The following is a 27,418-nucleotide window of genomic DNA, read 5'->3' as shown; positions in this document are numbered from 1 at the left end:
GTCTGTCTGTGTGTGTGTGTGCGTGTGTGTGTGTATGTGTGTGTATAATTTGTGTGTATACTTTTATCTTTCTGTATTTCAGTAAAACAATGTAAAAACCTAAAATGAATGAGATTCATTTTTGAAAATTCAGCATGTTTTAAAGATGGTTCAGACAATAACGTTCGTCAGGCTCAAAGCCACACTTCAACCATCATACATACATATATATATTTAATACATATTTTTTCATTTCAGTAACCTAGAGGTTTACCACATAACCATCTGAGTCGGGATAAGATCTGCGGGTAGTTTTTTGTCCTTGTGCTACTTGGATTTAGTCCATATATGGCTGCAAGGTTTGGAAAGGTTTTAGGGGTGCATTGGGCCTGTTTTGTTCAAGGCTTCCTTAAATATTTTTAAGCTTATTATAAACCATATAAAGAAAGTTAATTACTGTTATTCTATTTCTGATATTGCCCCAGTCATTGACAATCAGATCCAGTTTATGAGAGCGGGAGAAGAAGAAAAGGTTGAAAGTGAAAAGGGGGGAAAGCAGACTGTCTGCCTGTAACTGACTGAGTGCCAACTGTGAGGTGTAATATAATAAAGGACTGTTTCTACTGAAAGGCTTTATTGTTACGGCCGACCGCAGAGTCCAAAGTACTGAAAGAGAGGCGTGTGTGAGTGCGTGCCTGTCCAGTGCACACTTTTGACTACACAACAGTCATATACATGTAGGCTTACAAACCAGTGACCTCATTCCTGCTCCTGCTGTGGTACAGCCGTGGTTTAACACACTCACAAGCGAGGCACAAAGTTATTGGGGATTTTTTCCGCAACAATAACGAATCTGTCTGAAAAGTTTGACTCCAGTTCTCAAATTACTTTATAGAGATTATTTTCCTGTACTCCCTGACCATGCTTACACTCCGAAACAGAGAAACTGGACATTATAAGATTATAAAAGCCAACACTTTGAAGGTTTGGATGCGTTCTAATGTAATTTATCTACTACTGTGTAATTCATTTTTGACACCAAATCTCATTTGAAAAGCAAACACTTCTTTTTGCTTTGTGTAGCTGGCCTTGCTCACAAGCAACTTTATGTTGAGCACCGATGCTCTCAAGCATTCATACTGTACATCCATCAACGTCACTGTGGGATCATCATGTCCTCAGCATGGGGAGATCTCAGCTGGTGACACCGTCTGCCAGTGTGGAGGCAGAGAGAGAGAGAGAGAGAGAGAGAGAGAGAGAGAGAGAGAGAGAGAGAAGGGGAAGCCACTTCGAGTTGGCAGTGCCACAGACAGGAGGAGATTGTTCTTGGCTTGGCAGTAGACATGGCATATCTCTATCACACACACACACACACACACACACACACACACACACACACACACACACACACACACACACACACACACACACACACACACACACACACACACACACAGTCTTCAACATCATGGTCAGTGTGTGTGTTTTGGATACTATCACTGGGTCTCTTTGTAATGTGAAGAGGTTATAGTGTTGTTGCCATAATGGAGGCTGGCATTAACACAGCCTGGAAGGGGCATCAATCTGACTCTGACTAAATATACCTCAGACGCCAGTGCTTGTGAGAGTGTGTGTGTTTGTGTGTGTGTGTGCAGGGGCATCCCTGGCACATGCAAACACATGCTGGTAGTGTCCAATTCTAAATCCTCTCCCTTCTGTCTCTATTTTTAGGTCTCCATGCCCATGTGTGAGGTTTTTGTCCCGTCTTGGATGTGAGAGGTGAACTTGGTCGTCCTTCACAAGAGGAGCAGTGGATCTGCCAAGAGAGACTCTTCAGAAAACAAGGAGGGCGTTATAAAGATTACACTGAATATTAAGATCTTGAAAGGAAGCCAGAGACAGACTGAAGCTCTGTTTAAGCAAACACCAAGACAGAGAATTTGTTTTGGCTTAGAGTGCTGAGCTGATACTGAATCCTCCCCAAACAGGACCTAAGCCCAAACCGAGGCAGGTGGACTGGATCCAATATACAGACAGAAAAAAGGATTTGACTTTGCTCTAAATCAGAACCAGACTCTAACAAAAAAAACATTGGGCATTAATGTATACAGGAATCTAGGCGGAATACCACAATAAAGTCACCTCGCATACTCAAACTTTTAAGTTTGCTCTGAGCGAGCCAAGATGATGACCATGATGATGATGATGGTGGCCATGATGGTCACCTGCAGCTCTCTTTTCCTGCTGGGTCTGGCCGCCGCCCACGCTTCCTCCGGCACCATGACCCGCACTTCCTCTACATCTTCATCCTCGTCCTCCTCTTCCTCCTCCTCCTCTTCCTCACCACGCATGAAGCTCTCATACAAAGGTAAGATCCAAAGCTTTGAAGAGGAGAGAAGGGAAAATGTATCTTGTGTACTCTGGAGTTTTGTCTCGTCTACTGCACATAATGTATACTTTATTCTGTGTTTAGTACGTCGAAACACACATAATCACACACACACACACACACACACACACACACACACACACACACACACACACACACACACACACACACACACACACACACACACACACACACACACACACACACACTTCTACACTTTCTAATACATCATGTGAGATTGCAATATCCTTTTCAAAGTAAACAGTCCCGAGCAGCAACCAGCTGTAATTTGTGGTTGCTGTGATAACAGCCACACAACAGCCACACACAAACAGCACACACACACACACACACACACACACACACACACACACACACACACACACACACACACACACACACACACACACACACACACACACACACACACACACACACACACACACACACACACACACACACACAGCTTAAATTCACAGTGGCAGGGTTTTGTGTTTTATCTTGAGCATCGTAAGTTAGAAGAAGGCAGCTCAATGCCCAACACAACCACATAAACCAGATATGTGTTCCATCATTGAAAGCTGGCACGTACAACCTGAACTTACTCACCAAGGACATGAGGCTCGCTGAAGGCCGTCTGCCCAGCTGAGATATGTGTTCCCTTTAATTTAGGCCGACAGTAACATGTAGCACACAGCATGGAGAGACAGAAGAATATTTTAGTTTTAGTAGACACATGAAGGACTGAACAAGATCTTGATGACCTCATGTATCACTGAAATGACTTTTGATTGAATTGACCCTGCAGGTAGCCCTCTGTTTATTTGTCCATTAGAGTATTCAGTATGTCTGACTGATGAAAAGTGTTTGCTGTGTAGCCTTTTGTGATAAGCTATGTAAAAGGCGAGGTGCATTAGGTTTTTCTTTCTTTGGGACCCAGGTTTTTATCATCACAGCCAGTTGGAGCTAAATAATTACACAATTGCTAAAAAAAGGCACATTAATATAAAACTAGACCTACAGTCCCTGATGTCATGCAGGCAGCTGTCGGGTGGCGTCAGAGTCTTAATAAAAGTTATAAATTAGAACAATGGCAGACTAATAAAGCCCTTTTAAAGTCTGAGCAAAGAGGGCCTGTTTTCTTGGGCTCCTGGTTTAAATGCAGGCCAACAGGGGAGGATGCAGTCCCTTTATTTCTTCAGCTTGTCAGGCCAATAACACAGTTTTTTTTTCCACGACTTGGGGTAGCTATTATAGCTTAAGTTTACAAATACAAGCTGAATTTTTCTGGGCACTGCTCAGAATTTGTTCTTGCCAGTTTGGAAAAAGCAAGGACACTCACTTTTTCCATTTAAACCAATAGTGTCATTACTGTCAGAGGAGTTTGTCCTGCCTGTTCACAAGTCACTGGACCGAGGAGACAGCCCAGCTAAAAGCTAAAATTAGGAAGGTATTCTTATTTATCAACCAGATGACTTGTTGAAGCCCTGTGGACAACCAACTGAAGACTCTGATAATTTACGTTGTAAAAACTTATTCCCCAATTAAAGAGCACACGGATAATGCCTATAAATAAATGTATTTTCTACTAGTGACAGCACAATGTCAATTTTGTTGTTAACTCACAATGAAAGGTGAAATGTTGACAAACAGCCTTATCATGCTTCTAAAATGTGACAACTGACTGGACTCTTGTAAAGGTATCTCAGTTTTAATCTAAGGTTTCTATTCCTGTATATATGGAAGTAACAGAGGACCATTAAACAGATGCATTAACCGGAAGCGGTTGTCCTGCATATCTGTGCAATTTCAGAGTTGCAGCAGTTCCATGGAGTGCGGAGGTTCGAGCTGGAGCGTTCCTGCTGCTTCAGCGCTCTGCTGTTGGATGAAGAAAGAGGCCGACTCTTCGTTGGGGCCAAGAACTTCCTGCTGTCGCTATCGTTAGACAACATCGCCAAGCAGGAACACAAGGTTGGTCAGAACCAAAATCAGTTAGAAACAACATTCAGTCAAAAACTGTCTTTGTTGGACAGACGTTGTTAATAAATAAAAGTGTTACTGGCCCAAAGCAGATTAAAGCAATAAAAAATGTGGAAGTATGGAAGGTTTGTTGATTACTGACACTTTTTACACATTGTTTTATTCAATATTGTGTTAATGGACTACAATGTGTTTAAAATTCGGTTGTTATGTCTTTGAAACATAGCAGTTATTACTCACATTTGGCTCTTTGCTCTGATTATCATTTATTACTTTATTACTATAGTTTGCCTTAACAACAAACTAGATGGGATGAGGAGATTATACTGGTACTGGAAGGAAATCAGGAAGTGTTTTTTATTTACAACCACTGGCATATTGTCTGATTTATAAGAATCATTTGATACTGTTGCCAAACAACACATGCTTTATGGGTTTGTTTTCATGTGGACCAAAAGGCATGGAGGAAAGAGAAATGAAAAAACAGGGGACACTTGTTACCAATATGGTCCTTTGAAAATGACTGCATCACATTATTGCACATATGTGACCACTCAAGTGAGCAGCTTCAAGTCAAAAAAGAGAAGAAAGAAAAATGTGGGATTAATAGAAAAAGGTAGAAAATCAAAGAGGTGGACAGAGATGAAAAGGAAGAATTTATCCCAAAAACATTGTGATTGATATCTGAATGACAGCTGCTGATTGAAACCTTAACCTTTGGAGTCTGAAGTCATAGCCAAGGAACACTAGAATACACACTGGCGCAGACATTTATACCACAATGTACACACTAGAAAATCACTGAGTTCACGTTAATGCATAGAGAACCATAGATATAAATACAGCCCACTACAAACATCTGTTCACAGCTGTTTGGAGTAAATGACATGTACGTGCTTGCTGCGTTAGATGTGAAGCCTCTGTTGGTTTATGGGCGAGTTTGATTTATGACCTGGGTGTGAAGAGTAACCATAGCTGAAGCTGTTTTTCAATGCGGTGGGGTCATTCTCTTTTACAATGAGAAGGGAGGATGAGGAGGTGTCTCATTTGAACTGTGCTATGCTCAGGGGCCTATTACTCATTTAGAAACACGTGTTGTTTTTAGTGTTTAAAAGTTTTAAATTGTAAACTTTTGTATATTTTTATCAAAATGTACATCAAACATCCACATAATTAATTCAGATTTCAGGGACAGATTCATCTGACCTTTTTGCTGTTGTGTTTTCAGATCTACTGGCCTGCTCCTGTCGACTGGAGGGAGGAGTGTAACTGGGCTGGCAAGGATATCACTGTGAGTTTCTTCACACCACCTCAGCTGTGTATTAGTGCATTAAATATTCTCTAATGGGAAATGTAAAGACCACACTTATTGTCCAGAGTGAAAAGAGTCTACGACTTATCAGGGAAACGTGTATGAATCATAATCCATTACATAACATCCTTTTAAAAATCACTCAGCCTGCAGACACACATTGCACACAGAGATAAATGAGAGGGCTGAGGAGTTCCTCGTGGAGATCAGTCCGCTCCTACCCAGCACAACACAATGCTACCTTTTAATCCACTGGAGTCATGGGAGTCATCACAAGGCAGAAACACCACATTTAAATGGATAACATGTTAAAATAGGTGCAACACTCCTCCTTTTGGACCTGCCCTGTGGTGAGATCACATCCTCAAAATCTGTTTGTTCTAAACCCTTCCTGAATGGCTTATTGTCACACTCTCAGAGACATTTGTGTTTTCCACTCTTTAGTGTGCGTCCTGTGGCTTCATGCTGAACACCAATTTCTTGAATTTTGAGATGACAGGTTTATGTAACGTGAGTGCAGACGGAGATGGCTGGAGACGGTAAAGGTGGAATGGAAAGGGGCTGGCGATAAGCTAGAGGCCTGAGTGAAGCTTCCACAGAAGTTGATCTGGTTGAGAGTGGGAGAAGGACTGTGGGTTGATATGCAGGAGAGGTGATGAGCTGATTGCAGGCAGGTGTGCTGGTAGGCGGGGTCCAGGTGAGCAGCAAGATTGGAATGACACACACACACACACACACACACACACACACACACACACACACACACACACACACACACACACACACACACACACACACACACACACATAAGCACACAGAGGCAAAGAGCAAAAGGGGAAGCGGGGAACACAAGGAAACACAAGGGAGAGACGGGCATGGACATGGGCGTGACACCATTTAGTTAAAGTATTAGATAACCCCGGTTAGCACAGGCTAGATTCTTGTGAAACCTGTATTGTATCAGAGTTTGAAAATGAGAACATGCATTCTGTTACACATACAAAGACACATAGGGAACAATTGGTAGTAATGCTTTTGTGAATATACATATATAATCTACAATCTACTGAAATCGGCACTGGCTTCTAGAGGTCTACGGTATGTCTCTTCTAAGTCAGTTGAACAGTTAAATAGAGGAGCATCTTGAAGCACTAATACACTTAAAGCACAGTAATTATGCCACAGTTCCTAAATAAGATTGGAGGTACGGGACAAATGTCTTAATTGACCCGCTGCATGTAAACATGTGTTAGGTTACTTTAGTTTGCAGTCTGCCTTTAACTGTTATTTTACGAGGAAGGCATGATTGAGGCTAACACACTCGTTTTCAGGACTAACAGACTAGCATCATTAAAGGAATCATACTGTTCAAAATGTGTCACAAGATCAGAATTTAGAAAAATGCTAAACATAAAATGATGTATAAAACGTCACACGGTTTTCTGTGTGCTTGAAAATGCAGCGAGTGTGCATGGGGGACCTGACCTACAGCATGTATTACTGCTACATGCTGCCAGGATTGAACTCATGACCTACTGTGATGCTCCCAACTGTTTGGCCAAACATAGGCCACCCTGCTATGTCAATCTTTTTATTGGCTGCTAAAAAAAAATGATTTTCTATTTTTATCTACAGAAGGAACCATTGAGTTTCCAAGAATAGGTTGACTAAATACCGTATGTGATGATTATGTGTCTAAATGTGATGTGCGTGGATGGAGTCTGGGCGGAGCGGGCTCAGCTTCACTGACCGACATGTAGAGGCCACCAAGAGCCCAGAGACCACCCAGGATTACATCACACTGAATTAGCTAGCTCATATAGTTTGTGTGCGTGCGTGGGTAGGTGTGTGCATGTGTGTGTAAAACAGTAACTTCCCATCAGTGCCTCCTGACATGCCACAAATCTGCCTATATATACAGTATTCTTATGTTTAACAGAGCGTGCATACGTTTGTTCATGTATGTTTAAGTATCCGATGTGTGTGCGTCTTTCGATGTGTGTGTAGAACAAACCCTTCATCAGTGTGATTACACAGCTGTAGCAGACAGACAACGAGCTCCATTCATTCAAAACCCTAGGCTCCAGTTTCACCTGACCAGGAGTCTGTCTGAGTGTGTGTGTGTGTGTGTGTGTGTGTGTGTGTGTGTGTGTGTGTGTGTGTGTGTGTGTGTATGAGTCCTGTGTGTACTTTGTGTGTGTTCAAAAGAGAGAGTAACAGTGGAGAAGGGAGGAGAATGATGGAGAGAATTAGTAGAAAAGGGAAGGAGAGGTGGAGGGAGAAAGAGATAAGAAAATAAAAGAAGAAAATTAGGGGGATTTTGAAGACAATGTTGTATTGAAAGGAGCTTTTCCCTGGTCAGTTGTTATTCCTGCTTTTCTTGCCTTTGAAATGTTGTGCTTTTTCATCTTGGTTTAACACACACCCCTCGTATTCCTTTTGACTTTTGGTATCTTTGTGAACATTCACCGACACACAGAGCTGACCTGACCTCACAACGTTGACCCTAATTACAGAGTAGTGTTTCTCTGTAGCCAACATCTTTCTCCCCCACTGGATCTCTTCTCTCCCACTCCCCCCTCTCTCTTAGTCATCCTCTCTTCCCATGCTCTCTCTGTATCTCATATTCGCTGTTCTCTGGGAACCAGACGTGTCTCATGTTGTTTACGACCCCTTTAGTCCTCCCATTGTCTCCATGTACTTGCTCGAGAAATCTTTTTTCTCCACGGCCAGTTACCCTCATATTAGCTGTTTCACTGTTGGATTAGTCTTCTTTTTACACTTTTTACACTGTAATTCTGCTAATTAGCACATGTGCTGCACAAGCACACACATGTACATAAACACAAAAAGTAATGCGGGATGCTTAAGTGTATGCCGTTAAGTAGAATTAAATATATGTATCAACACTACACTGCCGTCATATTACATCATTACTCTTTATTAGAAGTGGCTTCATGACACAAGGTGCCTTGGACAATACCACAGGGATTCAATCTCTGGCAAGGTTGCCTCTTTTTTTGCCAGGCCAGGGTTCAGGGTTCTCGGGTGGGAAGCCAGTGAGGGATCAGATCCTTGTAATTCAGAGGTTGGAATCGTACTCACTTCTGGTGGAGAGTGGCAGTATGGTGGGGGGTAGCATGGACTTCCTGTGCCCTACGCCCCTCCTTTTGTATCAGAACAAATATTTAACCAACTTACTCACTATATTTGATGCAAATAATTCATCTGTCTGAAAACTTACATTATGTAAACTTGTGCATAACCAACCAAGGTTTTTTTCTCAGCTAGATGCTTAGCAGCCTCACAGTGATAACAAGAAGTCAATGCACCTGACCAAGAAATAATCCATCTTTTTACCCCCCCATAAAACTACAGCTTATCATTTTACACTTTGTTTTTCCCTGGAATATACTAGCAAAATGAAACGTGCTATTTTTTTCACACACACCCCTGGCCACAGAAAAGCCACCTAACATGCCTACAGACACACTAACATAAACACAGACACATGCACATAAACACAGTCAGACAGTAGCAGTAAACAGCTGACTGTTTGACTCAGCACTCTGACTGTAGAGCTGGAACCATATTTAAACCTACAAAAGTGATGAATTGTGTTTACGCTGTCATGTTAGCACAAATTAAAAGAAGATCACCAGTTAAATCCATTGAGGCACTGGGAAATTGTGGAAAAGGAGGTTAATGTTGAGGTTGAGTGATATACTTAAAACCTGAAATTGTCCTCACCACAAAGATAACAGCCTTGGTCGTTTGTTTAAAGGACTGAAATAACTAATGCTTACACATATTCTTTCCATGCAAGTAGTCCTTTCTTGACAGAAGAGCCCTTTCATATAATGACACTGTCAGCAGTGTTTGACACTGGATCATATAGCTTGGGTTTCCTGTCCTGTTTTTCTGTAATTATGCAGGTGATTCTTAACTGAATACGTTTTGTCTTGAAAACAGGATCAAGAATCCACAGTCATGCTAGTGGCTGTATTACCAACTTAGTTTAGTGTTAGCATGCTAACAGTTGCTTATTAGCACTTAAGACTAAATACAGCTGAGTCTGACGGTAATAAACTGTATATCAGGTTTGCAGGTATTCGGTCATAAACCAAAATATTTTTACCTGATTATTGGACTAGTTGACATGTTAAGGGGCCCAACATACTAGGGAGGACATGAATGTTCTTACCAAATTTCATGTTTATCCCTCCAATAGTTTTTTAGACATTTCACTCAAAATCCTAAATGTCAAATTTATGGTCATGCAGAAAAGTCAGAGTCATTACGATTTTTACTAAGCAGACCACAACTGTCCTTACAAAATGTCATGCCAATCCAGCCAATAGTTGCTGAGATATTTCTGTCTTGACAAACGCAACCAAAGATCCAACCAACATTGCCATCCATGATGTCAAGCCGCTGGCATTGCTTCTGCAAAATACTCACATTTGTTGTTTTGGGAGGCACTAACAAAAGACCAATATTTAGTCGTTTAGGTATTAGGACCTGAAGTGCCCTTGAGCAAGGGCCTTAACCCTTAACTATTGGGTGAAAGAGCTTAGTGGCAGCTATTGTGTGAATGTGACGTAGCCTTCTCCTGAAAACCACTGATCATTTGACTTTTACTGTGTAAATGTATTAAGTAGATCGCTGAGGATCATCACTGTGTGGGGATTAACTTTACACATTGAAACAATTGAGCATTTCCACCCAAGAAATCGAAAAAAGGAAACCCTGCCCTGCCTCGATGTGTTCCTTAGTGGTATTATTACAGCTGAACAGATTGCTGAAGGTCAGAGTGCAGAAATCATTCTGCCGAAGGAGTAATATGTCAGACAAATGTCAACGCTGCTGTACATTTTCCTGTTCAGCAGAAGCAATCAAAGGCATTCCTGGGATATTACACAGTGCTGTGTATCTAATGGTTGTCTACTGTGCGCCATCGGCCCGTGTGTTCCGTCAAAGGCTCTGAGCCATTAACTTTATTAAAGTTTGCTACACTGCTGAGGCTCTTTGCTCTCAGACCCAATCAAAACAGAGGAAGAAAAATAAACAGTAGCTCTGTTTCTATCAAAACTTTCATAATAATGCAATAAAACATAAAACATATCAGTGCCAGATAAATGGGAAGAAAAGGAGGGACTTCAGCAGATTTTGGCCAAATTGGATATCTAAAGATTATGATGAATAACATCTGACATTATAACAATTTGATTCTGATATATACAAAAAGCAACACTCGTGATTTTAGTATTGTTGAAAAAAAATGCCTCTGACGTCCAATTGTAAGTATCAAGAAAAATCATTGCAATAATGAGATAAGATGTACTTCTCTGTACTTTATAACTAAATAGGCTAAATAATGAAAATGTAGTTAATGTGAGACAGTGAGTGATAGAGAGAAGAAGCAGATAATGGCTGAAATAATAAATAGATAGATCGGGTTAATCATTTCTAGAATGGAGAGGATAAAGAGAGAAAAGGAAAAAAGACATCCACTGAGGAACAATACAGCTTTATAAGACATGAAGGCAGAGACCTAGAGCTCAGGCCAACGTGAGGTCACACCCTGCATTTTGCTAACAGTTTCAACTAATGAGTCAGTGGTGGGTCAAAGGTTAGCCAGTGAACCCTTTCACAACCACACACACGCACACAATAAGGAAATGTGATGGCTGGCATAATTCACCTCCCTTGTTCTCCTCCTTCCTTTCTGATCTTTTCAAGGTCTTTCAAGCGTCTCCTCTCTTCTTACCTTTTCTTTTCCTCCTGCTCTCTTTCTCTTTTGTCGCATTAAAGAATTGACTTTGCCAAACAACCGGTCGGCTGACTCCTTCACCTTCCTCTGCCCTCGGACACACACATAAACACACTAAGGGCTTGAAATACAATGGGAGTTATATTGAGCCGGAGGAGGTCTCGCTTCAGATACACACAGATGGAATCATGGGTAAAAGGTTGATTGAAACGTGGCACGAGCACATTTCCTTGGCGGACCACGGCTGTTAAGAAGCTGTTGAGGTGTGTGTCAGATTGTGTGTATGTTCATTCATTGTGTTAATGTCCGTGTCAGCCTGAGGGTTTGAGGCAAAAGTAGAGTGTTTCTTTCATAGGAAACAGAGGTCTCCTGTGTTTGTCAACAGCTTAATCGGCCTGTTGATTGGTTGAACACCTTCACGTGTGCACACACACAAAAGCATGTATGCAATCACACACCACCAACTCCAACCCTAACCCCCTAGTGGTTTTCAAAGGCTGAAAAGCAGCGCTTTGTTCTAAACCACTGAGGTGAGTGTGTGTGTGTGTGTGTGTGTGTGTGTGTGTGTGTGTGTGTGTGTGTGTGTGTGTGTGTGTGTGTGTGTGTGTGTGTGTGTGTGTGTGTGTGTGTGTGTGTGTGTGTGTGTGTGTGTGTGTGTGTGTGTGTGTGTGTGTTTTTCAGGCCTAATGAGCCACAATTCCGCTTACCGCTGCTTTCACAACCTGGCCTGTCTGTCTGTCACCCTCGGGTGACGCTTAGATACAGAACAGATGGATAAAGGAAAGCATTTGATTAAAGAAGAGAGTAAATGTGTAGATAACAGACAGATGGAGAAACAGAAAAAAGAGAAATATTCCATCCACCTCCATTGCATCCATAATGAAACATTTTATCTTGAAGGAAATTTGGTTTTCCAACTAAGCATTTAACAAACAGATCACAGAAACGCACCAATGGCGACAACATTTTTTAAAATGAAATTGAAATATATAAATAGAGAGAAACCAAAACAGTTTCCCCATCCTTCATCTCCCAAATGTACTTGGATTGAAAAAAATGAAGAATGATAAATTAAATATGGAAGAATCCATTGACTTTCTACAAAGTGCAACTTTTAACTGACGATCAGATTCATGTCTTTATAAACCTCTTCTCCAATGGGTCCCGGGGGTCCAAGTGTGTCTGTAACTTGATCTGCAGACAGATGTTACAATGGCCTGTAGAATAGTGGACAGAAGAGAAAGGGGGGGATTCAGATGTGACATCCAGCGTGTGTTCACAGCGAGAGATTATTTATTAGACTAGTTTTGGGGGAAATTAACTTGTTTTTTGATTCTAACGCAGATGTTTGAAAGCATCATATTGGCTCATGAGTTACCGAGCCCTGCGACTGAAGACCACTGATAATAACGGTGGTAATCCTGATAATCATAGTATTCATCTTTTCTTCTCGTAAATGGTAGTTGAAAAACAGGCCGACCTCCTCTTTGCCTGCTGTAAAGATCAGTGCTCTGGACATAAGAGGAATGTTACCATACAGTCTGTTCGTGTACAGTAAATCTTTTTGTCCAGCTGTCTCCTGAGATCCAGCCCACTGTAACCTGACTCCCAGATGGACAGATGTGACTGGGGGTCAATAACCTGCTCTCTAGATAAGAAGAGGAGGGGACAGACAGAAATAAGGATACTGAAAAGTGATGATATGAAGGAGGAAGAGAAATACAACTATTTAATAATAGGACATATTGAAAGTTAAATAAAACCTTTTCCATTTCAGTTTAGAGGAAAACCTTGAGTTGTGTATCGTGCTTGACATTTATTTGACAGATTTGTTGGAACTGTTTGTGCCGGCTTAGTTAAAACATTTACACCAGTAATTATCAGTTAGGTTTATCAACAACTGAACCATACAAAGCACAAGACAACAATAACTGTGAATAACTTCCTGTTAAAGGAATAGTTTGTAAATAAATAAAAATGGTGCATTTGCCAAAATGTCAGTTGATTTGCGAGTTAGACAATATGGTGGATACAATTTAATAACAATTTAACGGTAACCTACATCAAGCAGTGAGACCCAAGCTAACTGTTTCCCTCTGCCTAAAGTCTTTATGCTGAGCTAAGCAATTGTTTTGTAGCATTTAGTATGCAGATGTAAGATCACTTTGGATCCTAACTTCTTACTCTTGACGAAGAAAGCAAAGTGTATAATCCAAAAATGTAAAACTAGTTATTTCATAGCAACATACTTGGTTGAAGTTTTACTTTAACTATTTTTCGTCACATTATGAGGAATTAAAAAAAATATATATATAGTAAAGTACATGAGTATCTTTTGCTTTATTGTCTGGCTTTTTACAACAGACCAATTGTCCATGCCATTTTAATATAAAAATCTATAAAATCTATAAAAATGTCATCAAAGTCTAAGGTCACATCATAGATTATCAACTAATATACATATTTGAAATCATAACTGTACCGACATTTGGATTTTTACATTATAAGGTGTTTGGTTCATTATCCTACATAAACCATAATAGTGGAATCTATTCTACAAGCCACTAAGCTTAGCAGGAAGCTTTGGTTTTTAGGTTTGTCCTCTTGTCCCATCTGTTGGTCATGAAAACGATCTGCTTAGTGTTTCACACCCACTGCGGTGCACAAAATGTCAATGTGTTGTATGAAATCCATACTTTGTGAGTTAACCAGCACCATATTGAGTAGCTCACAGTTTCAGGCATTCATTTTACCTTTAAGCATTATGTGTGTTCACATGGAGGTTCGTATGAGTAGACACACACACATTGTAGGCATGTGTGTGTACAGCCAGATACAAAGGCTGCCACAACACTGTGTTGGAGGCGGAGCTGGGGACTGGATAGTGTTGTCACAGGCAGACAGGGTGAGAGGAGCTATGTGAGGAATGTCCATCACTAAACCTGAAGAGGGAGCAACCGAGTTTTGTTAGTTTGTCTTGGATTTACTGTTTTTTCTTGTGTTGTCATGGTTACTTGTTTTTACACTTTTAAGCTAACTGTATGTTGCACTTCCTTTGTATTTTTTGGGGGTAACTTCTTTTTTTTGTTTAACTGACGTTATGTGACATTGTGCATTGTGTACATTGTACCATTTTAGACCAATAAATGAGTATAAAAAATATTCAGTATTTCTGTACCAGAATTGAATCCCTGCAAGTGTTTAAAGCCCCTAGCAGCATAAACTAAAACTGTGTTTTCTGTGTGTGTTTCAGTCCGACTGTGTGAACTATGTGAAGATTGTGCACCACTTTAACCGCACCCACCTGTACGCCTGTGGAACCGGAGCCTTCCACCCTACCTGTGCCTTTGTGGAGGTGGGACACAGGATGGAGGTGAGGAACCCACAAAACAAAACATACACAACAACTGCTGAACTGCAGTATTCTATTCTTTATTGTTCCTTGTTTAAGAACATCATAAGACCTAGTCTACAGAAACTATATTTCAAACACCATTTGCTTTGCTTAAATCGCATCAGCCCTCTGCCAGCCTTCACTATAAGTGAGAACATAATCCGAACAAAGTGCAGGTAAGGACTTCAAAACACAAAATCTATGAAGAGTACAGACAAATCCACCAAGCTTAACTCAAGTTCCAGGTTTCAAATTAGTTTGGAGTCCCTAAAAACTGCCAACATCTCAAACCTGATACCTCAACCCAAAAATGATTCTGATGAATGTATGATTCTGACAAAAGGAAACAAAGTGTATGTGTGATCACACTTTGAATCCATTCCCCCCTATTCTCTCCCTCCGTCAGGACCATGTGTTCAGGATTGACCCCTCCAAGGTGGAGGATGGGAAAGGGAAGAGTCCGTATGATCCTCGCCACAATGCTGCATCTGTACTTGTCGGTAACTAAACCCATGCACAATAATATCTGACTATCCATTTACTACCAGAGTTTTTACTTAAATTGGTTTGAAATATGTAATAGTTGTGATCATTTTCTTTCATTTTCATGCCATAGTTTTAGCTGATTACGATGGATCATTCATTCTTTCTCCTAGGTGATGAGCTATATGCAGGCGTGGCCACGGACTTAATGGGACGGGACTTCACCATCTTTAGAAGCCTGGGGAAACGCCCATCCATCCGCACTGAACAGCATGATTCTCGCTGGCTCAATGGTCTGTGTGTTTGTTTGCGTGTTTATGGGTCAGCTTAGGCATCACTTCTTTTTCAGTTTAGTTCATTTTATATCATTACTAACTTCAGTCTGGTCACAACTTGTTTGAGAAACTGACATTGTTCATCTTTGTTTCGTTTTACCAGAACCAAAGTTTGTTGGTTCCTTTTGGGTCCCGGAAAGTGAAAACCCTGATGATGACAAGGTATTTTTCTTCTTCCGGGAGACTGCGGTTGAGGCTCAGGGGCTGGGAAAGTCCACCTACTCCCGCATCGGACAGCTCTGCAGGGTGAGAGATTGTTTCATCAATCAAGTACAGTATTGTAATTAAAGCACACTCTGAACTAGGCCCACCCAACCTAGCTACAGATTTTGTAACAAAATAATGACCTCAAATTCTGTTAAAAGAACTACATTTGGTAAAGTGTTGAAAGTGGTTGGTGCATATTTTATAACACTGCGCTCATGCTGTTCTTTAGCACTCCAATATCCTGTTAAAGGACTTTATATTGTTTTGTCTTGAATCAGAATGACATGGGCGGTCAGCGAAGTCTGGTGAACAAGTGGACAACATTCCTCAAGACCCGTCTGATCTGCTCGGTGCCAGGAGCGGACGGCAGCGACACATACTTTGATGAGCTGCGTAAGTTCACATAGACATATTTTCTACTGTATCAACATGTTTATGACTACAATGATGTTGAACAAAGCATGATCATCATAGTATTTTGTGTTTGAAGTGAAGGCCCTGCATACTCAAGTCAAAGTCATCATATGTGCCTCTTTGGGATTGATGAAAGCACACTTTTGAGTATGAACTTAGATCAACTCCAGTAACAAAGTGGTTGAACTGGTCTAAGTTTCTATTTTGTTTTCCCATTATTCATCCAAAACATTGTTTATCTTGACCTTAATGCACAGAGAGTTGAAATTTGGGCTGATTTTGAAACCTTTCTCTCAGTTGGTTTTTTACTCAGAAGGATATTATGTCGGTGCAAAGGGGAAAGAAAGTTAAAGAAAGCATTTTAAATTAAACAGTATTTCTGACCTCCATTGTAAATGACCATTCTGCCCAACATTCCTGCTGGCTTGGAAAAAGCATGAGTTTGAGATTCATTGGTTATAGATTCTGGCCTGATCCAAAGCCAATGTTTTAACTGTGAGTTCAGAGAAAGTTGCAGACTCGTCTCTGGTGAGTCTTCGTATGACAAGAGGCAGTAATATGTTTTCATTAGACAAGCTCCAGAGGCCAGGCTGTATTTCTAAAGCATCGATTGTGGGCAGAGGAAATATTTGGTGAAGAGGGTAGTGTATTTTTTTAGACCATTGTTTTGTTTTTTTAGTTGATAGGGATGGATTATATAGTGTGCCCTAACAAAAACTACCAACTAGTTAACTAACTTAACCTCTTCAGTGGTTTTGATGGTTCAGATTTTTTGAAGTTAGGCTCTATATATTTCCGTGTTCTGCAGGGTTAAATTACAGTTTTTGTCAATGGAGTCTAATGACTTTGAAGAGAGCAATATAAATTCTTCAGGTCCCCACCGGAAACATTGGCCACCTATAAAAAGGTAAATCTAAAAAAATCTCAGTTTAAGTGTAAGCTATATTTAGATCATTTTCAAACTTGGAGCGTGCCAATCACCATTGTTACCGTAGGTAATACACACAATGGATAAGTATATATGTAGCAAGTCAACTTGGAACCTACATCGGGTCTAAAAAGTTTTTTGTAGGGCTTGGGAAAAAATGTGTTTTGACACTAAAACAAAACACTTTGACCAGAAGTTTTATATTAACTTTATATTAGTACTTCAATTTATACAGAAAGCCAATGGGAAGCTAAATAATTATCTCATAAAGACAAACACCAAACCTCCAGTCATGTCGTTTGCACCGCAGCTGCAGCAGTTTCAGCTCTCAAGGTGTTTTTGATTTATCTCTCTGAGTGAAAGGTGAACTAAGTGGAAGAATTTGTGCTAACCCTTTGGGCTAAGTCTATCCATCACATTCCCTCAGATGAACAATGAGCCCATTATCTCTTGACCAAGAGTTTTTTGACCATACCTGAGGCCAAATATTTAGAAAAGACCTCCCTGTAGAAATATCTGAACCTGTTGAAATTGTCCAACTGAAATACCTACACCACATAACTTTTTAATAGTACAATACTAGTTGGAGTCGTAGACATTTCTTTAACTGCAGTTTTTTATGACTTATGGGCCTTTCAGAGCCATCTTGGTTGTGGCAGAAATCAGAGTTTTAATCAAACTCAATCTTGTAAAATAATGTTAAAAAACACTGCTCGAGGCTATTGTGAATTTTGTTCCATGATATGACTGAGATATTGGTGGAACGTCTGTTTAAAGTAAACATTGCCATTGGGCTTGGCTTATCTTTCTCTCAACCTTTGACATCTGGACTACCACAACCTGACCTGAGTGCGTTTGTGTGTGTGTGTGTGTGTGTGTGTGTGTGTGTGTGTGTGTGTGTGTGTGTGTGTGTGTTCGTCCTCAGGCGATGTGTTCCTGCTGCAGACGAGGGACAGAAAGAACCCTCTGGTCTACACGGTCTTCTCTACTTCCAGGTCAGAGTCCATTCATATTGTGTGTGTTTGTGCCAAAGACAGAAAACATGAGAGGAAGTGTGTTTGTTTTCTTGACTTGTGGGGACATAAGTTTGATGACACAGTCACGTTGTGAGGACTCCTCTCCCTTATGGGGACAAAATCTACATCCAAGTCGTACATTTTTTAATTTTAGGTTGAGGACTTTTTAAAGTTAGGGTAAGGTTAGGTTTAGGTCAAGGTAAGGTTAAGGGTTAAGGGTTAAGGGTTAAGATCAGGATTAGGTTGGCAGCAGTTATAGTTAGGGTAAGTTTCCAGTAAATTAATGTAAGTCATTGTAATGTCCACAAAAGTCATGAAATTACATCTGTGAGTGTTTGGATGTCTCTAACCCAGCTCCCCCTGTTCCCCAGTAGCAGTGTATTTAAAGGCTCAGCTGTGTGTCTCTACTCCATGAATGACATCCGGAGGGCCTTCCTGGGGCCCTTCGCTCACAAAGAGGGGCCCAACTACCAGTGGGTCCCCTTTCAGGGAAAAGTCCCCTATCCACGCCCAGGAATGGTATGTCAATAACCGCTCCCTGCTTTCTTACATTTCCATTTAGGGCACTGAACTTTAAAATACAAAGTCCTATCAATATGAATACAATAATCTCATGTATTATCCTTGTGATATAACTCTTAATGGCACTTCATACACAATATAAGACCTAATTTCATCCAACAGCTCTCCACATTCCTCCCGATCAATATGTGCTTATTAAGACTCTTACATTCTTCTAAGCACACCAGTATAGCGTCAGCAGGATTTGTTATGCAGAGCTTCAGCTGTTACTGCCACGGCAGAACAATCCCCATTGTATGACCGCAGAATAGTAATTGTATTTGGCCTACAGTAAACCCTCTCTCACGCCATCATCATCTCAGTGGGTTGTAAAATTACCAGAACGAATCAAATTAAAAGAATCAGACCGCGGTTCCAAATTTTTTTTGCAAAACTGCATAGAAAGCAGATTAAGCTTGAAAAAATCTCACAACTCTTGTGACCCACAATACCATGTCACCTCACTGTGGCCTGCTCAAACGTAACTTTAACAAGTCAGATATATTTTTCATAAGTCGCTGTGGAATGTTTGAGTCCAAACAGGGCAAAAAGTTTGTGAGCCCACACAGTCAGTCCTGTTCTGCAGAGCAATCATAAATCCCTTACAGTAGAAGTGGATAGGCTGTAATATAAGTATACTTTGAATTGCTGGGTAGAGTATAATCCTTTAATGAATACAAAATGTGCATTCATACAGTCAAAGGATAATATATCAAAATGGTCAGTTTTGATGATTTTTTCAGTATTTACAGTTTGCTTTTGCATATTCCAAATTTACTTGCACAACTTTACGTTGAAGTTCAGAAAATACCACAATGGAACCAGAAATACACTTGCAGAATAACAAACAAAACTACATCTACATTTGCAACACCAGTTTGCATGAACAAAGACCAACTTTCTTTTATTGCTCTCCAATAGTGTCCCAGCAAGACATTCGGCAGTTTTGAGTCCACAAAGGGTTTCCCAGATGATGTGATCCAGTTTGCGCGTCACCACCCTCTGATGTATAATCCGGTCTACCCTATGAGCAGACGGCCCGTCTTCGTCAGAACTAATGTAGACTACAGCTTCACACAGATTGCTGTGGACAGAGTCAACGCTGCCGATGGACAATATGATGTCATGTTTATTGGCACAGGTGAATGATTTGTTCTCTGTTCTATCTTATATTTATATTTAGAAATTAAAAAAAAGAAATGATGTGTAACTTAATGGACTCCCTTTATTTCAGACAAAGGGACAGTACTAAAGGTGATCAATGTTCCCAAGGAGAGCTGGAACAACATGGAGGAGCTCCTACTGGAGGAGCTGGAAGTCTTCAAAGTGAGAAAACTATGATAAAGCTAATTTATTGGAGATATAAGCACTTATGTACTATGTACTAGGTATATTGAAAGACAATACTGATGCATCTTAAAATCCCTGTTTTTGATGATGCAAATGCATTAATTTATTTGATGTAGCATGGTAATTCATTTGCTGTATCTCATCTGCTCTAAAGGATGCCTCATCTATCATCGACATGCAGATCTCCTCAAAACGGGTATGTTTGTTTTAAACTTAAAAGCGTTAATGAAAATATGAAACATTGTGGCTACCTTTGCTTAAGAAAGTATTGGTCTTTGTACTACCAATGTTGGAACCAAGAAAATCAGTTTTACAGGCCCAGGCAGCACTTAGACCATGCAGTACATGCTCTACAACATCCCTACGTCTAAGCATAACACAGTCTTCAGCAGTTAGCAGGAGGAAGCTGGTTGTAGAGGAGATTCAGAGACAAGAAGAAGCTGCTAGATGTGCAAGAGCAGTCTTGCAGGCAAAGCAGGGTGACTGGATGAGTTTGGAAAGTGTGGAAAAAAAACCTCAGCTGAAGGGAAGTATGGGGCAACGTTTAATGTGCTTCCATCTCCCCAAAGTTTTCGTCAATGGACAGGCGAGGACCCACATGTCCTGTTAATATTCGGGTACAGCCCCTTTAGCATAATCAGGGTGTAAGACAAAGCTGTCTCAAAGCCGAAACACCTGGAGATATAAGCGGGTGCATAAGTGTCTAGCAACAACCACTGAGTGTAAGTGCTCCTGTTCTTTTCTTTGGTGAGAGTAGCTAAAGGACAGCTTTAAGTTCATTTACACCTGTGATGGGGCCAGGTAGATTTATGCTATCAACAATGCAATGCCACAAGAACTGGAGGCAAGCGTTAATTTCATGCATGTGTGACCGTACCTTAAAAATGAGTTCAAATCATTTTGAGGTCCTGAAACTCTCCACTCTGTGTCCTCACAGCAACAGCTGTATGTGGGCTCAGACACAGGCATTGCCCAGGTTCCCCTTCACCGATGCAGTGTGTATGGGAAGGCCTGTGCTGAGTGCTGCCTGGCCAGAGACCCATACTGCGCCTGGGATGGAACATCCTGTACTCGCTACCTGCCAAACACCAAGAGGTCTGTGACAAAAACACTAATGACTCACACAAAACATAAAAAAACATAATGAAAACTGTTGTATTTTCGCAAGTATCAATTCCTTATGTTGTAGTAAATTGTAATTAACTTATTTTGCAGGCGTTTCCGTCGCCAGGACGTAAGGAACGGAGACCCTAACACCCTGTGCTCTGGAGGTATTCTTCAGAAACTATTGTTCTGGTTGTTTAAATGAGTTGATAAATGAAAGCTCTTCAGCTGGGACCAGTTTTTAAGCTGCCTATGGATATTTAGAAAATAGAGCTTTACTCTGGTGCCGTTCTGACTCAGAGACTCTTGGCATCTGACATCTCACTGTCCGTTACATCTCACTGTCCGTTACATCTCACTGTCCGTTACATCTCACTGTCCGTTACATCTCACTGTCCGTTACATCTCACTGTCCGTTACATCTCACTGTCCGTTACATCTCACTGTCCATTACATCTCACTGTCCGTGCCAAAAAATCCAAAGTTCTTCCACCCTTTGCCCCTGGTGACCTCTGTCTTCCCAGACCACAATCCCAGCATTCTACTGCTATCTGTCTTTCTGACACATAATTTAATCGGGCTAATCGCTCACTTTAGGAGCTCCTGGGTAATACGATTACATAATGTGGCATGCAGGCCGGGTTGTGTAAAACAAATGAAGGTCAGAGTAATTGTCTCTGATGAGAGAGGCATTGCCTCAAAGCACTGATCGAATACTTTATGTAGCAGTGGTGGTTAGAAACTAAATTGTTCTTATTCTGACCCAATCACGTTCTTAATGGTTGGAAATATTTTTGTAAATCTCAGAAATTCTCTTAGCTATTAGTGAGAGTATATGTGCTCAAATTTCTAAGGTTAAGATGTGGGGCACACACACTGATCCTTTGTCATTGCTAAACCTCATCACTCATATTGACAACACGGATTAATAAGCACTGACAGGACCAGAAGAGTCCTTGTGTGTTGTCACACATCAAACATGTGACCAAGTGTTCAGATATTCACCAATGTTCTGCATGATGCAGTCATTGTGGGATTGTAGTGAACTTTCCCATCAACAGCCAACCGAGGCTTTCATTGATCACTGTTGACTATTGTTACAACAACTCTATTGGGCTAAGAACCAATGTGGTTTACATATCTTTCCTGTGTGCCACCGTTGAATAAATACATTTACTCCCAAGACCATAAGACCCAATAACCATTTCTAAAATGTGGTCTTTATAGGTCAGATATACTGTTTGAAAGTAAGCTTTGGTTTCTAATTAGTATCAGCTCAAGTTGTTTTATGTCCCATATCATCCTGGCTTTCCGTGGTCTGACCTGCCAGGTCTTTCATTCCATGTCTTGCCTTGTCCATTTATTTCAGCCACTTTCTCGGACCTGTCCTGCCTTCTTTTGGCTTTTCAATTCTTGACTGATCCTGTATTGTTATAAGTGAGCTGATGCCCTTTGTTACAGTAGATCCCATAATGTCCTTGTCTCTGCTGCCCCCTGCAGACCACCATAAGCACCGTGTAGCAGAGAGGAAGCTGTATGGAGTTGAGGGAAGCAGCACTTTCTTGGAGTGTATCCCAAAATCCCTTCAGGCCAGAGTCACCTGGACCTTCCAGAAACATCCACAGAACCCGCGGGAAGAGGTGAGAGGGATGGTGGACAGTGGAGAGATCTGACAGGAACATTGACCAAAATCAAAAAACGGTTTTACATAGTTTTACATAGTTTTTTGATTTTGGTCAATGTTCCTGTTCCTGTTTTTCGATTTTGGTTTTGGTATATATATATATATATATATATATATATATATATATATATATATCAGTGAGTCAGGAAGTCAATCTTTCACTATGTGCAGTTAGTATAAAAATATTTTATGATTCTTGCAAAACAAATCCAGGTTTTATAATTTTTATTACACATTTTCTTAAGCAGTAGTATATTCTGACAATGCATTGCAATTGGTACTGAATATCATTTTAGCTTTTTTTTACTGAGTCCTTACTGAGCATTCCACTCAGTATACTGGGTATAAAGCTGCCGACCTTCACAGATCAGGTTTTGACACACACATGCAACCTGCTCTTGCAGTTGTGTAAACGTGGGCTGTATTTTATACTTGTGCATTCAGTGCCATATGTGCTGGGCTGTTAAGAGCTACTGTTAGATCCACAACATTTCCGTTCTCTTAACATTTCCATTAATCACGGTCAGAATCACCCTGTGCAATAAACTTTACTGGAGGACACTGGTGTTAAAATAATAAATTGTACAGCTCCTACATTTAGCTGAATTTATGTTTTCCAGGTGCGTCTAGATGACCGCATTCTCCAGACAGACAGAGGCCTTCTGATTCGCCGTGTCCTGAAGAGAGATGTTGGCATCTACCAGTGCCATGCCATGGAACACGGCTTCACCCAAACTTTACTAGGCATCACCTTGGAAGTTGTTCCTTCAACATCCTCCTCAGTCTCCAATCTACCCTCTGATGCCCCTGTCCGATTAGACCCCCGCAGTGGAGGTGGGCCTCCAATGACCAATCAGAAGCTTTGGTACCGGGACTTCATGCAGCTGGTGGACCACCCTAACCTGAGCACTGTTGACCAGATTTGTGAGCAAGTTTGGGCGCGAAAGAATGCCGGCACTGACCAAGAGGATAAGACCTTTCCTGCTGCGGGGAAGGACGCCTTGCCTCTGGGCCCTGCTGTCCGCCCAGCTAACAAGAAGTGGAAGCATCTTCAGGAGATAAGGAAGGGGAGAAACCGCCGGACCCACGACGGGAAGCCGAATCCTCGGGCGCCTCGCAGTGCAGGGGAGTAACAACGCCGAGAAAGACATGGAGGGTGAAAAGAATGACTGATACAAGAAAGAAAGGAGGAAAATGATAGAAAGAAACTGAGAGACCAAGAACTCCTGGAGGTGTTCACACATACAGACACTACAACATACGATAAAACCCATGCAGACACACACACACACACACACACACACACACACACACACACACACACACACACACACACACACACACACACACACACACACACACACACACACACACACACAGCACCTCCTCTATTGTGTATATTTATCTATGGATGCTCCCACTATAAAGTAATATCCCTGAGTCCTCGTCCCACTGGCCAGCCCCTGCATGTGCTGCCTTACTGCCCAAATTGATTCTGCACGATCCCTTTACACAGTTCCACTAGCGTATTCAAGTGTACATGCAGATATATGGGAGTGACCATTATCTGTGGGCAAAAAACTTACACTCGCCTTCCATTCCTGTTGACACTGACTGTATATGGAAGGAAAGTCCCACATCTTTTGTTGCCTACTTCATGCAAACCACATAGGTTGTATGTGGATAGTGGATCTACATATGAAGATCTAAACTCTGGACTGCACCACTCAGAACAAAAACAGCCCCCAAAGTTTTGGATGACCTCTGCTCAAAGCTTTTCTTACTTGAAGATTTCATACCAATGTAGAAAAATGGTGGGCGTGAGTGCTGGGCATAATGGGAGGTAATGGAGAAACTGGAATATACTGGAAAGTTATGGTCTCTTACTGGAAATACATTTAACTATTGATGTGCAACTGCAAAATCATTAGGAGAAATAAACACTTTTTGAAAACATTGTTACTACACAAACAGATTAATTGATTTACTTCCCGTGGTGCTCTTGTTAAACATATTTCCAGTAACCTCACGTTTCACATGGTTTTGTGTGCATATTACATAAAACAATCACAGAAGAGGCAGAGATGTCAGCAGTGTGGGGCAGCCTGTGGAACAGATCAGCATGTTGCAAAACTGGTTATGTTATATAGTAGTTTTTTTATGGTTTCCTTAGGCACATTGAGGCATTTTGCAGCAAAATAAATCACACAATACAATGCAGTTATGGTTAGAGAGAAGTTGAATCTGGCCAGATATAATTATATTGCTTTACTGGTCGAAACCACTAGAGAGTGAGGGATGGAAAAACTACTGGCATTCCACGATGTGAGGGAAAGATGAGATGCTTGCAGGAAACAGACAAAGCTAAAGCACAAAGAATTCAATCTGTAAAAGCAAATAAAAGCCCAAACAATACCTGGATTACATGTAGGTACCTTGTAGCATCTTTCACATACTCAAGAGTTTTGACATGATCACAACCTTACTTTAAAATTTGGTATTTATTGGTTTTGTTTTTGGCTGTGTTTAATGTTTTGTGCATTAACATAAAGGGGAAATCAAGAAAATGGTGGTTTTTGGGGAGGAACTTTGATACGATGAGGAGATAGAGGGAAGTGGACTCTAGTATGACAACCCATGTTTCTGGGCTACAGTACAGTATATATATATATATAAATATATATATATTAGCATGATATTTATGAGTAAAACTATGATTTGTTTTTGTATTCTAAGCGGTACTTCTACTCCTTGCTCTTTTACACTGTTCTTGCATATGTTGTTTGTGATAAATATATATATGCAAATAATATGAGATGAGGGACACGCCCTTTTCTCATTCAACACGGCAAAATTCACAGAAAGCTGTTCTGCGCTACCCACAATGCATTTCCCTGTCCACAAAAACAAAACTTCCATCTGACTTCATACACTTTTGGAATCCCTTCTCAATGTAGTGTTACAGTCATTAATATCATTGCCTTTTGCTGCTTAACGATGTCATCCCTTTCTTATGGACAATTAGTACAATAAGGTCTTCCTTCTCTGTGTCTTTAGTCCAATCTCTCTCTGTGTATTATCTGTAAAGTAGCTTGTTTGTTGGTCGTCTGTGCTAACATGTTGTGTGTAGTCTGCCTCCTTAGTGTCCATTGTGTGTACAGGCTCGGATGAGGAGCCTACCTATGGTACCATACTTTATTATATCATAGTGTATCCACATGAAAGAAAACAACAGGCCATGTTGGAAAACATGAATTTCTGTTTTGCATTCAAGACTCAAGAGGATTTTTTTATGATGAATTTATGGTCTAATTTGTGTTTCTGCCACAAATTCCTCAACAAGTATTGTGGTTTAAAATGTTCAGTATACTGAAATTGCCTAAACTTGGCTGTGTTCATTATATCATACCAGCCCTGACAAACTAGGTCTGTGAGTGGATTTTAGATGTATTGAATCATTGTCGTTGTTATTTATGTACCTTCTTTATAGAGATGTAATTAACTCTTTAAACTGAACTGAACTGACTGACTCCTGTAAAAGGAATACTCTGCACTTTGACACCACATCCAGGATTTAGAGCAAAAAGATGACAAGTTTAAATGTAGGAAGATGCCACATTTCGGCATTTAAACTGCATTTGAACTAATTCACTAAAAGGAGGTTATATGTTGACTACTTCTTTTTCTTTAATGAGAGATTTTAAACAATGGTTGTGATGTCAAATCTGCTCGAGTCTCTCTTTAAGGCCAGCTGTTGTTTTGTGCTCTTTTGAAATTGCATGACCAATGTTAGTGGCTAACGCGTTTGACAATGGTGCGGTGTCGAGAAAGAGCGAGAGAAAGAAAGCACAATGTAGAATATTATTAATATTATTCCTCTGTATTTATGTGCAAAGATAAGCTGATATGTTGTGGTGGATTTTTATTTTCTTATAGATTTTCATCTGTGTTGTTTGTGTCTGCTGAAAGGACTCATCCTCAACATTTTTTGGCCAATGATAAAAAAAAAAAAAAACTTCCAGAACAGTGTCCAATTAGAGTCTTTCTTGTTCACACAGCCCTCCAATCAACACTCCTGTTGTATCCCATGTCATGTGACGCACCCCAGTATGATAGCGCACAAGGAGAGGCTTGTGTGTGTGTGTGTGTGTGTGAGAGCAAGAGACAAATGTGTGCTTGCGGTTTTTGTGTGAGTGAGTTTTGGGGGAAAGCAGAGCTCTGTATATAATGGCAAAGGGAACAGTGGTGTGTGTATGTGTGTAGAGCGGTCTGAAGTTGAAAGTTTAAAGGTCGAAGGCCAAAGTTAACGTGGTTCACTGTAATACTCCCAGAGGTCTTTGTGAAATGTCATGTCGGATTGTTTTTGATTAACACAATAAAAATATGCAGTTACCTAAAAATGAAATTTCTGATCTGTTTTCTAAGCTAGTGGGGGAGGGGAACCGTGAAATAAATAGTAATTACAGCATAATCACTTAATAATAATAATAATAATAATAATAATAATAA

General features: G+C 40.6%; 1 protein-coding gene across 1 annotated transcript; it reads left to right on the top strand.

Annotated features, from left to right (window-relative positions):
* Positions 1-1,768: 1,768 nt before the first annotated feature.
* Positions 1,769-27,276, top strand: sema3b (sema domain, immunoglobulin domain (Ig), short basic domain, secreted, (semaphorin) 3B). The gene is made up of 17 exons (XM_054609170.1): positions 1,769-2,347; positions 4,182-4,339; positions 5,577-5,639; positions 14,687-14,806; positions 15,234-15,327; positions 15,484-15,603; positions 15,749-15,891; positions 16,131-16,245; positions 18,120-18,189; positions 18,585-18,729; positions 19,693-19,912; positions 20,006-20,097; positions 20,276-20,317; positions 21,059-21,216; positions 21,337-21,392; positions 22,726-22,865; positions 23,530-27,276. The coding sequence occupies exons 1-17, from the start codon at positions 2,164-2,166 to the stop codon at positions 24,040-24,042; spliced, it is 2,433 nt and encodes an 810-aa protein (XP_054465145.1). The 5' UTR covers positions 1,769-2,163; the 3' UTR covers positions 24,043-27,276.
* Positions 27,277-27,418: the final 142 nt, after the last annotated feature.

This window comes from Anoplopoma fimbria, chromosome 12 (genome assembly GCF_027596085.1).
Source record: "Anoplopoma fimbria isolate UVic2021 breed Golden Eagle Sablefish chromosome 12, Afim_UVic_2022, whole genome shotgun sequence".
Lineage (NCBI taxonomy): Eukaryota > Metazoa > Chordata > Actinopteri > Perciformes > Anoplopomatidae > Anoplopoma > Anoplopoma fimbria.
Note: the sequence above shows the minus strand (reverse complement) of the source record. Positions and strands in the feature narration are given on the sequence as shown.